Source organism: Bombus huntii, chromosome 6 (genome assembly GCF_024542735.1).
Source record: "Bombus huntii isolate Logan2020A chromosome 6, iyBomHunt1.1, whole genome shotgun sequence".
Lineage (NCBI taxonomy): Eukaryota > Metazoa > Arthropoda > Insecta > Hymenoptera > Apidae > Bombus > Bombus huntii.
Window position 1 is genome coordinate 5,205,938 of NC_066243.1, and position 13,880 is coordinate 5,219,817.

At 45.0% G+C, this 13,880-nt stretch overlaps 2 protein-coding genes across 2 annotated transcripts in view; both read left to right on the forward strand.

Moving 5' to 3' along the window:
• Positions 1-13,880, forward strand: part of LOC126866747 (odorant receptor 4-like) — a 110,628-nt gene that overhangs the window by 89,172 nt on the left and 7,576 nt on the right. The gene's annotated exons all lie outside the window — the stretch shown is intronic.
• On the forward strand, positions 3,483-7,443 carry LOC126866749 (uncharacterized). Its single transcript, XM_050620684.1, has 4 exons — positions 3,483-5,720; positions 5,803-6,090; positions 6,535-7,188; positions 7,405-7,443. Exons 1-4 carry the CDS (start codon positions 3,483-3,485, stop codon positions 7,441-7,443), a joined length of 3,219 nt encoding a protein of 1,072 aa, XP_050476641.1.

Sequence of the window (13,880 nt, forward strand, 5' to 3'; positions counted from 1 at the left end):
TCGGGTGTGGGCTTGGAAGTGTTCTTCGCATCGTCGATCTGCCTCTGAAATATGTTTAATTGAGGGTCCTTCATCGATTTCCCAAAACCGTGCGAGGTCTGCTTGTAAAGTCGTCGTGGATGTGTGAAATATGTTTGTCGCGGTTTGGGAAGTTGGACTCCCCCGATTACCCATCCGAATCGCGTCATTTGCAGACGCAGTTCAGGCTCGTCTGGCTGCGTTAGGTTGACTTGTCCCACACACATCGACGCGAGTGTTGAACCTGAGCTTAGTAGTACATCGATCGGAGCTGGTAAATGAAATCGTGGATCGGCCAATTTGAGATTTTTTGGTATCTCAAGTGTCGAACGATCGATGGGTTCGCTGGAAATTAAGGTTGATATGGTTGGAATGACAAGGAACGTTGATGTCCGTCGGTGATGTCCGTGTATGTACCGTCGGTGGAAGTGATCGTGGCCGTGATGTGTCGCTTAGAAGTCGTTGTCAAGGTATCTAGAGCTCTGATTGGGACCGAACATTTGTTTTGCCTTATCTTTAGCGATTTTGCTAATTCCTCGGTAATGAATTTCACACTAGATCCGGTGTCGAGCAACGCTCGACAACGGATTGGTTGCTGTTTATCATTCAAAATGTTAATCTGCGCTGTGATGGCTAGATCATTGGATAATAATTCGGATGCTATTGGTCTGATATGTTCGGTCATCAACGGAGTCGTCGATCGTCGGCGTCATTGGTTGTGTGTTCGTCTGTCACTGGGCGGTGGACTTGGAGACGCGGCTGTTCGTGGTGTTTCCGATCTGTGGCCTGTTGTGTGCTTTTTGCGACGAGTGGGTGATACGTAGGGTGGCAAAGACGGTGTTGTGGATCGGCTATTTGATGGGGAAGATTTCGAGCTGGACGTGCTGGAATGAGACCCTGAATGGCGTTTTGTCCTATGCAGCATTGTATGATGTCGTTCTCCGCATACGCGACATGATCCTGCGAAACAATGCTTCGTTGTGTGCCCTTTTCCGATGCAGTTGAGGCATAGTGATGCTCGTTTGACCTCCCGAATGCGTTCGCGAAGGGATGTGGTTTTGAAGGTGTCACATCTCCAAATGGGGTGTGGTCCTTGACAGGTGGGGCATGTTGGAGTAACCTGTGTCGCCGTAAGTGCATGCCCTCGTGATGCGCGTTGACGGACCGGAGTAGTTTGTTCCGGTGATTCTCTTGTTTGTCTGACCGTGGTGATCGGTCTGGAGCCTCGTGCCAATCTCTCTAGGAAGTTTAGTAAATGAATGTACGGAGGCACCTCGTTATTGGGCAGCGTCATTTCCCATTGCTTTTGGATACTTAGTGGTATTTTCGAGAGGATGAGGCTGTTGAGCATAGCACTGGTATCGGGGTAGGATTCTCCTAATTTGTTCAATGCATATATGTGTTGTTTAAATGTGTGGACTAAGCGCCTTAATTCCGTTGGAGATTCCTTGGTTATCCTTGGATAATCAATTATTGCCATGCAGTGACTGAAAGCTGTGTATCGTGGACATTCGAAACTCTCCTTGAGAACGGCTATAGCCTGACTGTAGTTTACATTACTAAGGGGTAACGCGTTTAAACAATCGGCTGCTTCTCCTTGCAGGGCGGACTGCAGGTAATGGAATTTCTGTATGTCCGTGAGACTAGGATTTTTATCGTTTGTGGAAGAAAAGGTATCATAAAACTTGTTCCATTTTTCTAAGCTTCCGTCAAAAGTAGGGAGCCGAAGATCTGGTAATTTAATGGCTATCGAATTTAAACTTGCGGATGATGCACAGGTTGGAGGGTTTATGGATGTCGACGGCGAAGCTGCTTGCGCGTTCCTCAGAAGATTTTGTAGCTTTGTGTCTACCGCGACGTACTGATCCCTTATTTCGAAGCCGCGCGCTTGTTCCTCCTCGTCTAATACTTCTAACTCGAGTTGGATCGCTTCGAATTGACTCGCAACTTCGGTCAGTTGTTTCTCGTAGTTCGTTAATAAGGAGTTTTGCTGACTTTCGGATTGCTCGTACTCGTCCAGTCGGTTCGATAAGTATGTGAATCGGCCGCTACAATAGCCTCGTCTCCGACGCAGGGAGATGAGTTGGTCTTCGCTCGTCATCGTTGCCGAGGATAGGAGATGGTCGAAATAAGGAACGAGCTTACCTTACTGTCGTGCGGCGTGAGGTCGCGTGTATGTTTGGTGAGGAACGCCTTGTTCCTTCCCGACGGCCACTCGTACGGTTGTATTGTTAAGTTGTGAAATTCGTTGCGTTGATGACTGTCCAGCTGCGGCGGAAGGCTGCGTGGTTGCGTTCCCTTGCCAATGGGATGTACTTCTTCGAAGATGACGCGCCTGACGTCACTAGTTTCGCTGTAGTGGTTGCTCCCGCTCCCGCTGCTGGTTTTGATAAAGTGGTACTGTGTGGTCACTGGTAAGTGCACTCTTCACTGGCACGTGATCCGGCTCGAAGGACCAAGATGTTTCGACCGTTCGCGGAGAGACGCGATCGCGAGATAGCACGTCAACGAGAGTTGTAAGTTCCCGTTACGATTAAATAATCGACGCCACGAACTGATCGATTCCCTTATTTCGATTACGATAATAAGGGTAGTTCAATGAAATTCCACAGAATTAACACAAATAAATTAATGTTTATTTCAACAACTTATTAACTAGGAAGACATAAATGGAACAAAAAAAAAATGTAACTGCGTTTTGGTTGATAAGTAATGCGCGATATATGAGATGTGTTGACGGTTCGACTTCTCGAAAAGTTCTGCCCGCCTTTCGATTTTTTCGTTTTTTTTCTGGAAGGCGACCCCCACTACGTTCGGATCACGCCACATTCTTTTACGCGAGATAAAATAACGGCCACGAGTCGACGTTTCTGGAGGTCGCCCTGCTTAATGAACCATGCGCTTGCCACTACAATGTTTGTTTGCCGGGCAGCCGCGACGATCCGTCTGCGACATTATAGTGCCGCGATCGACAGTTAAGAATATGACCTATGGTAAGCCGCATGGCGTAACAGCATCTCCCATTAGCAACTTTCCCTCGAGGGCAACTAGCATCTTTTTCTAACCACCGATATGGAGATTGACCAATTAGCAGCAACGCCAATTTCCCTTACTTTCCGAACGAAGGCTTTTCTCGACGAATCCGATGATCTCGTGTCCTTAGACACACTCCAATATGGTTTTCCTCTGTGGCATCATCGGGACGGGAATGTCATTCCCGCTCGCGATCTCATCGATGAAAAAGAGTAACATCTTCGCGATCAGTGGTTATTTCACGTTTTACTAACAAAGAACCAGACCTAGACTTTGTGAGTACGTTCTTTTGTCATCCCGTTGGCCGCGGATTCGTTATTGAGCCTGAGACCATCGTCACTAGTGTCGCAAGTGCCGAACCGCCGTGATCAATTGTCAAGACTGTAATAATTCTATCATTACAATAAACTACACCTGTATGTACCGTACCAATGGCCAACTCTCGAGACGCCCGCAACCCTACTCCTAGTGCAAATCCAACATCAGAAGTGGGATCAGAACGGTTTCAAGCGCTGGAAGGGCAGGTTGCTGTCATGCACAACCTAATTCAGACGCTAATACAAAGGCCAAATACGGGAACCACCAAATTACCACAGTTTAACCCAGAAGTCGCAGGCGCCGACCCAGCCGCGTGGTGCGCGGCTGTTAGTAGGTCCATGAAGAACAACTCTCTACGAGATGACGCGCTATACTCTGCCTTAAGTGACTCTCTACAGGGTTCTGCAGCACATTGGCTGACACTAACGACGGGAGACGAAGAGGTTACTTGGTCTACCGTTAAGGAACGATTCCTTATACATTTCGGTGGCCGAGAGACGATGTCCTCATCGTTAATCAAGGTATCCAGGGAACCGCGGAGGAAGGACGAATCCACAGGGGCGTTTGCCGGCCGTGTCCGTTCCCTCCTGAAGACGCGGTGGCAACATTCTACGCTAGACGAAATACTTAACGCTGTCACTCTCTACATATTAATTCCACACGACCAACGTCTTAAACGATTGGCCCTCACGAGCGATATCAAAACGGAGGACCAATTTCAGAGCGAAATGGGACCCCTTTGTTACGAGGAAGAGTCGACATTTTCGCCGAGAGATGCACCGGCAGAACTCGAAGCTAAGCGACGCAAGTTATCGGGCCACCAGGTGAGGTGCCATTACTGTGGTACTCTCGGAGACAGAATAACGGAATGCCACAAGAGGATGCGGGGCGAACAGCAGAAGGATGTACGACGCCAGGAAGGAAGCCGACCAGCTACACCGTCCAAGGTGGTTTGCTACAAGTGTCATGCTGAGGGTCATATCGCAACTAATTGCCCGGTACGACGGGACGGTAGACCCGGCCCCAAGGACGAACGTAAAGTCAACTCCTGCGTGGTGGAGTCCCCAGCCGGTAGTTTAAGTCATCTGGGTGAGTCGTTCCCATTTTACTTCGATTCCGGAGCCGAGTGCTCATTAATTAGAGAATCTGTCGCTCCGAAATTCTCCGGTAGGAGAACGACAGATATAGTAGTTATGCGAGGAATAGGAAACACCTGCGTTAAGAGTACATCCCAGATCTTGTCTACGGTACGCATTAACTGTTTTACATTGGAGATAACCTTTCATGTTCTGGCGGATAGTCACTTGCATTATGATATCATGATTGGCCGCGAGATCTTAAGCCAGGGTTTTGATGTAACTATTACACGAAATAGCGTCGATATTTGTAAAACGAAGACTATTAATGCCTGTAGTAAAACCTCCGAAGACGAAATCAATATCAATGCGGTTGACACTGACGTGATTGGTAACGATAAAAGTCGGTTAATTTCTGTTCTCGAGAAATTCAAAAATTCATTCATTACGGGCTTCCCACGTACTCGCGTAAGCACGGGCCAGTTAGAAATACGGTTAATCGATCCTAATGTCACCGTGCAAAGAAGTCCTTACCGACTTAGCGAAGAAGAGCGAAGGATAATACGTGAGAGAATAGACGAGTTAATTAGAGCAAAAATTGTAAGGCCTAGCAACTCACCGTTCGCGAGCCCTATCTTACTTGTGAAGAAGAAAGACGGCTCAGATAAACTGTGCGTAGATTTTCGAGCATTAAATAAAAATACGGTCGCGGACCGGTATCCCCTACCCCTCATCACGGATCAAATCGCGAGATTGCAGAAGGCGAGATACTTCATTAGCCTGGACATAGCCAGCGGGTTTCACCAAATTCCCATTCATCCTAATTCGACGGAATATACGGCGTTCGTTACACCCGACGGGCAATACGAGTACGTAACTATGCCGTTCGGATTGAAAAATGCACCATCCGTTTTCCAGAGGGCCATTCTCAACGCCTTAGGCGACCTCACGTATTCGTTCGTTGTTGTTTACTTGGACGACGTCCTAATTATTGCCGACTCAGTAGATCAAGCCCTAGAAAGGTTGAACACCGTAGTAGATACCCTCGTGAAAGCCGGATTCTCCTTTAACTTTTCAAAATGTTCCTTTCTAAAGACATCGGTACTCTATTTGGGATATGTAATTCGTAACGGAGAAATCCGTCCAAACCCGGGTAAAATACAAGCCTTGAGTTCTTTACCTGCACCGTCGACCGTCACACAACTTAGGTTTCATAGGTTTGGCCTCTTACTTCCGAAACTTCATTCCCAAATTTTCACAAGTAATGAATCCCCTGTATGCACTTACTTCAAGTAGCAAGAATATAACTTGGACGGATAGGCACGAACAGATAAGACAAAAGGTAATTTCCGTCCAGACCGACGCGCCGGTGCTAATGATATTTGATCCCAATTATCCGATAGAACTACATACGGACGCTAGCTCGGAAGGATATGGAGCCATTTTAATGCATAAGGTAGAAGGTAAAAATCGAGTAGTGGAGTATTACAGCAAAAGAACTAGCCCTGTGGAATCTAGGTATCATTCCTACGAATTAGAAACGTTAGCAGTTGTAAACGCCGTCAAGCACTTCTGTCATTACTTACACGGACGAGAATTTCTTGTTGTCACCGATTGCAACTCCCTGAAAGCATCCCGTAATAAGGTACACTTGAACGACAGGGTTTACAGGTGGCGGGCTTACCTGCAAACTTTTACCTTTGACATTATGTACCGGGAAGGTAAACGAATGACCCACGTAGATTTCTTTTCGCGAAATCCCGTAGACTTGGATCGCGGTACGTTCAGCAAAATTGTAGAGAAAGAAATTAACCTAACCGAAATCTCCGACGATTGGCTACTAGCGGAACAACGTCGCGACCAACAAATTTCTGAGATCGTCGATAAATTACAGAACGAAGAGCTCGCGGAAGACGTCGCGAATACGTATGAGTTACGGTCCTGCACCCTCCACCGTAAAATACAGAGAAATGGTAGAACTCTCTGCCTGCCCATCGTTCCGAGGGGGTTTAGGTGGTCCGTTATTAACCATGTGCACCAGTCCATTATGCACTTAGGTTGGGATAAAACGCTTGAGAAACTGTACTAGTATTACTGGTTCGAAGGAATGGCGAAGTATGTTCGCAAATTCGTAGAGAACTGTCATGCTTGTCGAGTTTCAAAGGCAAGTTCGGGTAAAATACAAGCCGAATTACATTCCATACCTAAGACCAGTATACCTTGGCATACGGATCATATGGACATAACGGGCAAACTAAGCGGTAAAAACGATTTGAAGGAATACGTCATTGTGTTGGTCGAAGCCTTCACCAAGTTCGTATACTTGCACCATACCCGTAAGATAGACTCCATTAATACCATTAAAGCGCTTAAGTCCGCTATATTTTTATTCGGCAGTCCCTGTCGGATAATAGCGGATCAGGGAAGATGTTTTACGGGCAAAGAATTTCGAGACTTTTGTCAAGATAAACACATTAAACTTCATTTAATAGCGACCGGAGCTAGTAGGGCCAACGGACAGGTAGAGCGTATTATGGGTACGCTAAAAAACATGTTCACAACAATAGAAACCACCGGGCGGTCCTGGCAAGACGCGATCGGGGAAATACAACTGGCCTTAAATTGTACCACCAACCGCGTGACTAAGTCAAGCCCATTGGAACTAATAATCGGTAAAACAGCAAGACCCTACGGCTTATCCCTACCCGACAATATCGAAGAAAGAGAAGTAAATATCTCCCATGTAAGACAGCAGGCGATAAAGAATATAGAAGCAAGCGCCAAATACGATAAGGATAGGTTCGACGAAAACAAAGCTAAAGTAGTTAGGTTCAACCTTGGTGATTTCGTGTTAGCAAAAACGAAGAAAGAAACCAGACGAAGTTAGATCCGAAATTTAGGGGTCCATTCGAGATAGCAGAGATTTTGGAAGGAGACAGATATACTCTAAAAACCTTAGACGGCAAACGATCATATAAGTACAGACATGACAGGCTGAGAAAAATGCCAGAAGGTTGCGTCCCAGCTGAGTTAGACGTCTGCGGTGATGACAACGGCGGTGATAATAACGATGCAAGTACACTGACCTCTTTATACTTATATGTAACTCTCCAAGTTGTTGCGGCGTTGATTGATTAAAATATATTTATATATACATATATTCCTGGCGTTCCAATTATTTTCTCCTTTGTAGTTATTCTTATTTCCTGGTTTATTTGTTTGGTTCGCGAGTCGTTCAATCCATTAGTTGATTCTATTTATTTTATTTTATACTGGTTGGATTTATATTATATTGAACCATAGGTTTTCAAATTGCAAGTCGCTTATTTAGAGATGTGTGCATATGTATTTTGTTATTGGTTGGATCTATTAGTCGCCCTCATTTTGTTCACCCTTCCTTTCGTTTCGTAGTGCCGTGTGTTCGTTTGTGCTCTCAAATCCTTATTCGCGCGTTTTGTATAGAGTGGTTTTCTTGTTCGTGTTACGGCACGTGCGGAGCGCGGGACGTGACAATTTGCAGTGTAAAATGGGGTGAAACGAGCGCTTAAACGTCGAAATATCTCCAACCGGAAGGAAATGACAGTTAGTTTTCACCAAAATCGACGAAATCATCGCGATTCGCGAGCTGTTGGGCTTGTTTCGACGCTTAAACGGGCGTGCATTACATTTGCAGTGTAAAATGGGGTGAAACGAGCTCTTAAACGTCAAAATATCACCAACGAGAAGGTAATGACAGTTAGATTTCGTCAAACACGACGAAATCATTGCGATTTGTGAGCTGTTGTGGTTGTTTCGACGTTGACACTGGCGTGCATTACATTTCCAGCGTAAAATTGAGTGAAACGGGCGCTTGAACTTCGAAATATCTCCAACGGGAAGAAGATGACAGTTAACTTCTGCCAAAATCGACCAAATCATCGTGATTTAAGAGCTGTTGGGCTTATTTCGACGCTGAAACGAGCGTGCATTGCATTTGGCATGCAAAATGGAGTGAAACAGGCGCTTAAACTTCGAAATATCTCCAACGGAAAGAAAATGACAGTTAGTTTTCGTCAAAATCGAAGAAAGCATCGCGATTTGCGAGCTGTTGGGCTTGTTTCGACGCTGAAACGGGCATGCATTGCATTTGGCATGCAAAATGGAGTGAAACGAGCGCTTATACGTTGAAATATCTCCAATGGGAAGGAAATGACAGTTACTTTTCGTCAAAAACGAAGACAGCATCGCGACTCTCACGTATGCTACAACTTTCCTCCCACTAACCACTTTCTCTCGAGGGCGGTTAAGACCCTTCGTTTAACCAATTAACAACGAAGCCAATTCCCTCACTCTCCTAACTAAAATCGTCACCAACAAATCCGATGGTCCCGTGCGCTAGACACACTCATCCTTAGCTTTCCTCTGACACAGCATCGTCACTCAACTTCACTTTTTCTACATCGTTGGAAAAGTCAACTACTAAGTATACCGCTAATGCCCATCGGGGCAGTCTAAGCATAACGCGAAAGTCGGTCTCGGTATTGTCGAGCCTACATTTCCTCTCCTAAATATCTTATAGTGCTACGTCCACTAATACATTAAATCCAATTATAAGAGCCCTGCTCTAACGTACATATATATCTTATCTTCGTGAGATAAGTGATTATCTATCTATCTATGCTCCTCAGTGTAATCTAAATGTTGGAAATATATAATTTATAATTCTGTGAATCACAGTGTTATACAAACTCAATCACCCCTATTATCTCACCGGAAATCAGGGGATCGATCAAGTCGTGGTGTCGATTGTTATAATCGTAACGGGAATTTACGACTCCCGTTGACGCCACTCCTAGCGACAACGTCTCCCCTCGATTGGTCGAACAAACAGCTACTTTTCGACAAAATCGACGAAATCATCACGATTTGCGAGCTATTTTGCTTGTTTCGACGCTTAAACGGTAGTGCATTACATTTGCAGTGTAAAATGGAGTGAAATGAGCGCTTAAACGTCGAAATATCTCCAACGGGGAGGGAATGACGGCTACTTTTCGTCAAAATCGACGAAATCATCGCGATTTGCGAGCTATTTTGCTTGTTTCGACGCTGAAACGGTAGTGCAATGCATTTGCACTGTAACATGGAGTTCAACGAGCGCTTAAACGTCGAAATATCTCCAACGGGCAGGAAATGACGGCTATTTTTCGTCAAAATCGCGATTTGCGAGATACTTTGATTGTTTCGACGCTTAAACGGTTGTGCATTGCATTAGCACTGTGAAATGGTGTTCAACGAGTGCTTAAACGTCGAAATATCTCCAACGGGGAGGGAATGACGGCGTTTTCGTCAAAATCGACGAAATCATCGCGATTTGCGAGCTATTTTGCTTGCTTCGACGCTGAAACGGTAGCGCATTACACTTGCAGTGTAAAATGGGGTTCAACGAACGCTTAAACGTCGAAATATCTCCAACGGGGGGGAATGACGGCTACTTTTCGTCAAAATCGACGAAATCATCGCGATTTGCTAGCTATTTTGCTTGTTTCGACGCTTAAACGGTAGTGCATTACATTTGCAGTGTAAAATGGAGTGAAATGAGCTCTTAAACGTCGAAATATCTCCAACGGGAAGAAAATGATAGTTAGTTTTCGTCAAAATCGACGAAATCATCGCGATTTGCTAGCTATTTTGCTTGTTTCGACGCTTAAACGGTAGTGCATTACATTTGCAGTGTAAAATGAAGTGAAATGAGCGCTTAAACGTCGCAATATCTCCAACGGGGAGGGAATGACGGCAACTTTTTGTCAAAAGCGACGAAATCATCGCGATTTGCGAGCTATTTTGCTTGTTTTGACGCTTAAACGGTAGTGCATTAAATTTGCAGTGTGAAATGGAGTGAAATGGGCGCTTAAACATCGAAATATCTCCAACGGGGAGGGAATGACGGCGTTTTCGTCAAAATCGACGGAATCATCGCGATTTGAGAGCTATTTTGCTTGTTTCGACGCTGAAACGGTAGCGCATTACACTTGCAGTGTAAAATGGGGTTCAACGAGCGCTTAAACTTCGAAATATCTCCAACGGGGAGGGAATGAAGACTACTTTTCGTCAAAATCGCCGAAATCATCGCGATTTGCGAGCTATTTTGCTTGTTTCGACGCTGAAACGGTAGCGCATTACACTTGCAGTGGAAAATGGGGTTCAACGAGCGCTTAAAAGTCGAAATATCTCCAACGGGGAGGGAATGACGGCTACTTTTCGTCAAAATCGACGAAATCATCGCGATTTGCGAGCTATTTTGCTTGTTTTGACGCTTAAACGGTAGTGCATTAAATTTGCAGTGTGAAATGGAGTGAAATGGGCGCTTAAACATCGAAATATCTCCAACTGGGAGGGAATGACGGCGTTTTCGTCAAAATCGACGGAATCATCGCGATTTGAGAGCTATTTTGCTTGTTTCGACGCTGAAACGGTAGCGCATTACACTTGCAGTGTAAAATGGGGTTCAACGAGCGCTTAAACGTCGAAATATCTCCAACGGGGAGGGAATGACGGCTACTTTTCGTCAAAATCGACGAAATCATCGCGATTTGCGAGCTATTTTGCTTGTTTCGACGCTGAAACGGTAGCGCATTACACTTGCAGTGGAAAATGGGATTCAACGAGCGCTCAAAAGTCGAAATATCTCCAACGGGGAGGGAATGACGGCTACTTTTCGTCAAAATCGACGAAATCATCGCGATTTGCTAGCTATTTTGCTTGTTTCGACGCTTAAACGGTAGTGCATTACATTTGCAGTGTAAAATGGAGTGAAATGAGCTCTTAAACGTCGAAATATCTCCAACGGGAAGAAAATGACAGTTAGTTTTCGTCAAAATCGACGAAATCATCGCGATTTGCTAGCTATTTTGCTTGTTTCGACGCTTAAACGGTAGTGCATTACATTTGCAGTGTAAAATGAAGTGAAATGAGCGCTTAAACGTCGCAATATCTCCAACGGGGAGGGAATGACGGCAACTTTTTGTCAAAAGCGACGAAATCATCGCGATTTGCGAGCTATTTTGCTTGTTTTGACGCTTAAACGGTAGTGCATTAAATTTGCAGTGTGAAATGGAGTGAAATGGGCGCTTAAACATCGAAATATCTCCAACGGGGAGGGAATGACGGCGTTTTCGTCAAAATCGACGGAATCATCGCGATTTGAGAGCTATTTTGCTTGTTTCGACGCTTAAACGGTAGTGCATTACATTTGCATTGTAAAATGGAGTGAAATGAGCTCTTAAACGTCGAAATATCTCCAACGGGAAGGGAATGACGGCTACTTTTCGTCAAAATCGCCGAAATCATCGCGATTTGCGAGCTATTTTGCTTGTTTCGACGCTGAAACGGTAGCGCATTACACTTGCAGTGGAAAATGGGATTCAACGAGCGCTCAAAAGTCGAAATATCTCCAACGGGGAGGGAATGACGGCTACTTTTCGTCAAAATCGACGAAATCATCGCGATTTGCGAGCTATTTTGCTTGTTTTGACGCTTAAACGGTAGTGTATTAAATTTGCAGTGTGAAATGGAGTGAAATGGGTGCTTAAACATCGAAATATCTCCAACGGGGAGGGAATGACGGCGTTTTCGTCAAAATCGACGGAATCATCGCGATTTGAGAGCTATTTTGCTTGTTTCGACGCTGAAACGGTAGCGCATTACACTTGCAGTGTAAAATGGGGTTCAACGAGCGCTTAAACGTCGAAATATCTCCAACGGGGAGGGAATGACGGCTACTTTTCGTCAAAATCGACGAAATCATCGCGATTTGCGAGCTATTTTGCTTGCTTCGACGCTGAAACGGTAGCGCATTACACTTGCAGTGGAAAATGGGGTTCAACGAGCGCTTAAACGTCGAAATATCTCCAACGGGGAGGGAATGACGGCTACTTTTCGTCAAAATCGACGAAATCATCGCGATTTGCTAGCTATTTTGCTTGTTTCGACGCTTAAACGGTAGTGCATTAAATTTGCAGTGTGAAATGGAGTGAAATGGGCGCTTAAACATCGAAATATCTCCAACGGGGAGGGAATGACGGCGTTTTCGTCAAAATCGACGGAATCATCGCGATTTGAGAGCTATTTTGCTTGTTTCGACGCTTAAACGGTAGTGCATTACATTTGCATTGTAAAATGGAGTGAAATGAGCTCTTAAACGTCGAAATATCTCCAACGGGAAGGGAATGACGGCTACTTTTCGTCAAAATCGCCGAAATCATCGCGATTTGCGAGCTATTTTGCTTGTTTCGACGCTTAAACGGTAGTGCATTACATTTGCAGTGGAAAATGGGATTCAACGAGCGCTCAAAAGTCGAAATATCTCCAACGGGGAGGGAATGACGGCTACTTTTCGTCAAAATCGACGAAATCATCGCGATTTGCGAGCTATTTTGCTTGTTTTGACGCTTAAACGGTAGTGTATTAAATTTGCAGTGTGAAATGGAGTGAAATGGGTGCTTAAACATCGAAATATCTCCAACGGGGAGGGAATGACGGCGTTTTCGTCAAAATCGACGGAATCATCGCGATTTGAGAGCTATTTTGCTTGTTTCGACGCTGAAACGGTAGCGCATTACACTTGCAGTGTAAAATGGGGTTCAACGAGCGCTTAAACGTCGAAATATCTCCAACGGGGAGGGAATGACGGCTACTTTTCGTCAAAATCGACGAAATCATCGCGATTTGCGAGCTATTTTGCTTGCTTCGACGCTGAAACGGTAGCGCATTACACTTGCAGTGGAAAATGGGGTTCAACGAGCGCTTAAACGTCGAAATATCTCCAACGGGGAGGGAATGACGGCTACTTTTCGTCAAAATCGACGAAATCATCGCGATTTGCTAGCTATTTTGCTTGTTTCGACGCTTAAACGGTAGTGCATTACATTTGCAGTGTAAAATGGAGTGAAATGAGCGCTTAAACGTCGAAATATCTCCAACGGGAAGGGAATGACGGTTACTTTTTGTCAAAAGCGACGAAATCATCGCGATTTGCGAGCTATTTTGCTTGTTTTGACGCTTAAACGGTAGTGCATTAAATTTGCAGTGTGAAATGGAGTGAAATGGGCGCTTAAACATCGAAATATCTCCAACGGGGAGGGAATGACGGCTACTTTTCGTCAAAATCGCCGAAATCATCGCGATTTGCGAGCTATTTTGCTTGTTTCGACGCTGAAACGGTAGCGCATTACACTTGCAGTGTAAAATGGGGTTCAACGAGCGCTTAAACTTCGAAATATCTCCAACGGGGAGGGAATGAAGGCTACTTTTCTTCAAAATCGACGAAATCATCGCGATTTGCTAGCTATTTTGCTTGTTTCGACGCTTAAACGGTAGTGCATTACATTTGCAGTGTAAAATGGGGTGAAATGAGCGCTTAAACGTCGAAATATCTGCAACGGGAAGGGAATAACGGTT

Bases quoted from the DNA above. Each gene is read 5' to 3' on its own strand.
- LOC126866749 (XM_050620684.1), top strand. From the start codon at position 3,483: ATGGCCAACTCTCGAGACGCCCGCAACCCTACTCCTAGTGCAAATCCA. The intron at 5,721-5,802 runs GTATGCACTTAC...ATTTCCGTCCAG, and splicing joins TCACAAGTAATGAATCCCCT to ACCGACGCGCCGGTGCTAAT. The intron at 7,189-7,404 runs GTAAGACAGCAG...TAAAAACCTTAG, and splicing joins GAGAAGTAAATATCTCCCAT to ACGGCAAACGATCATATAAG.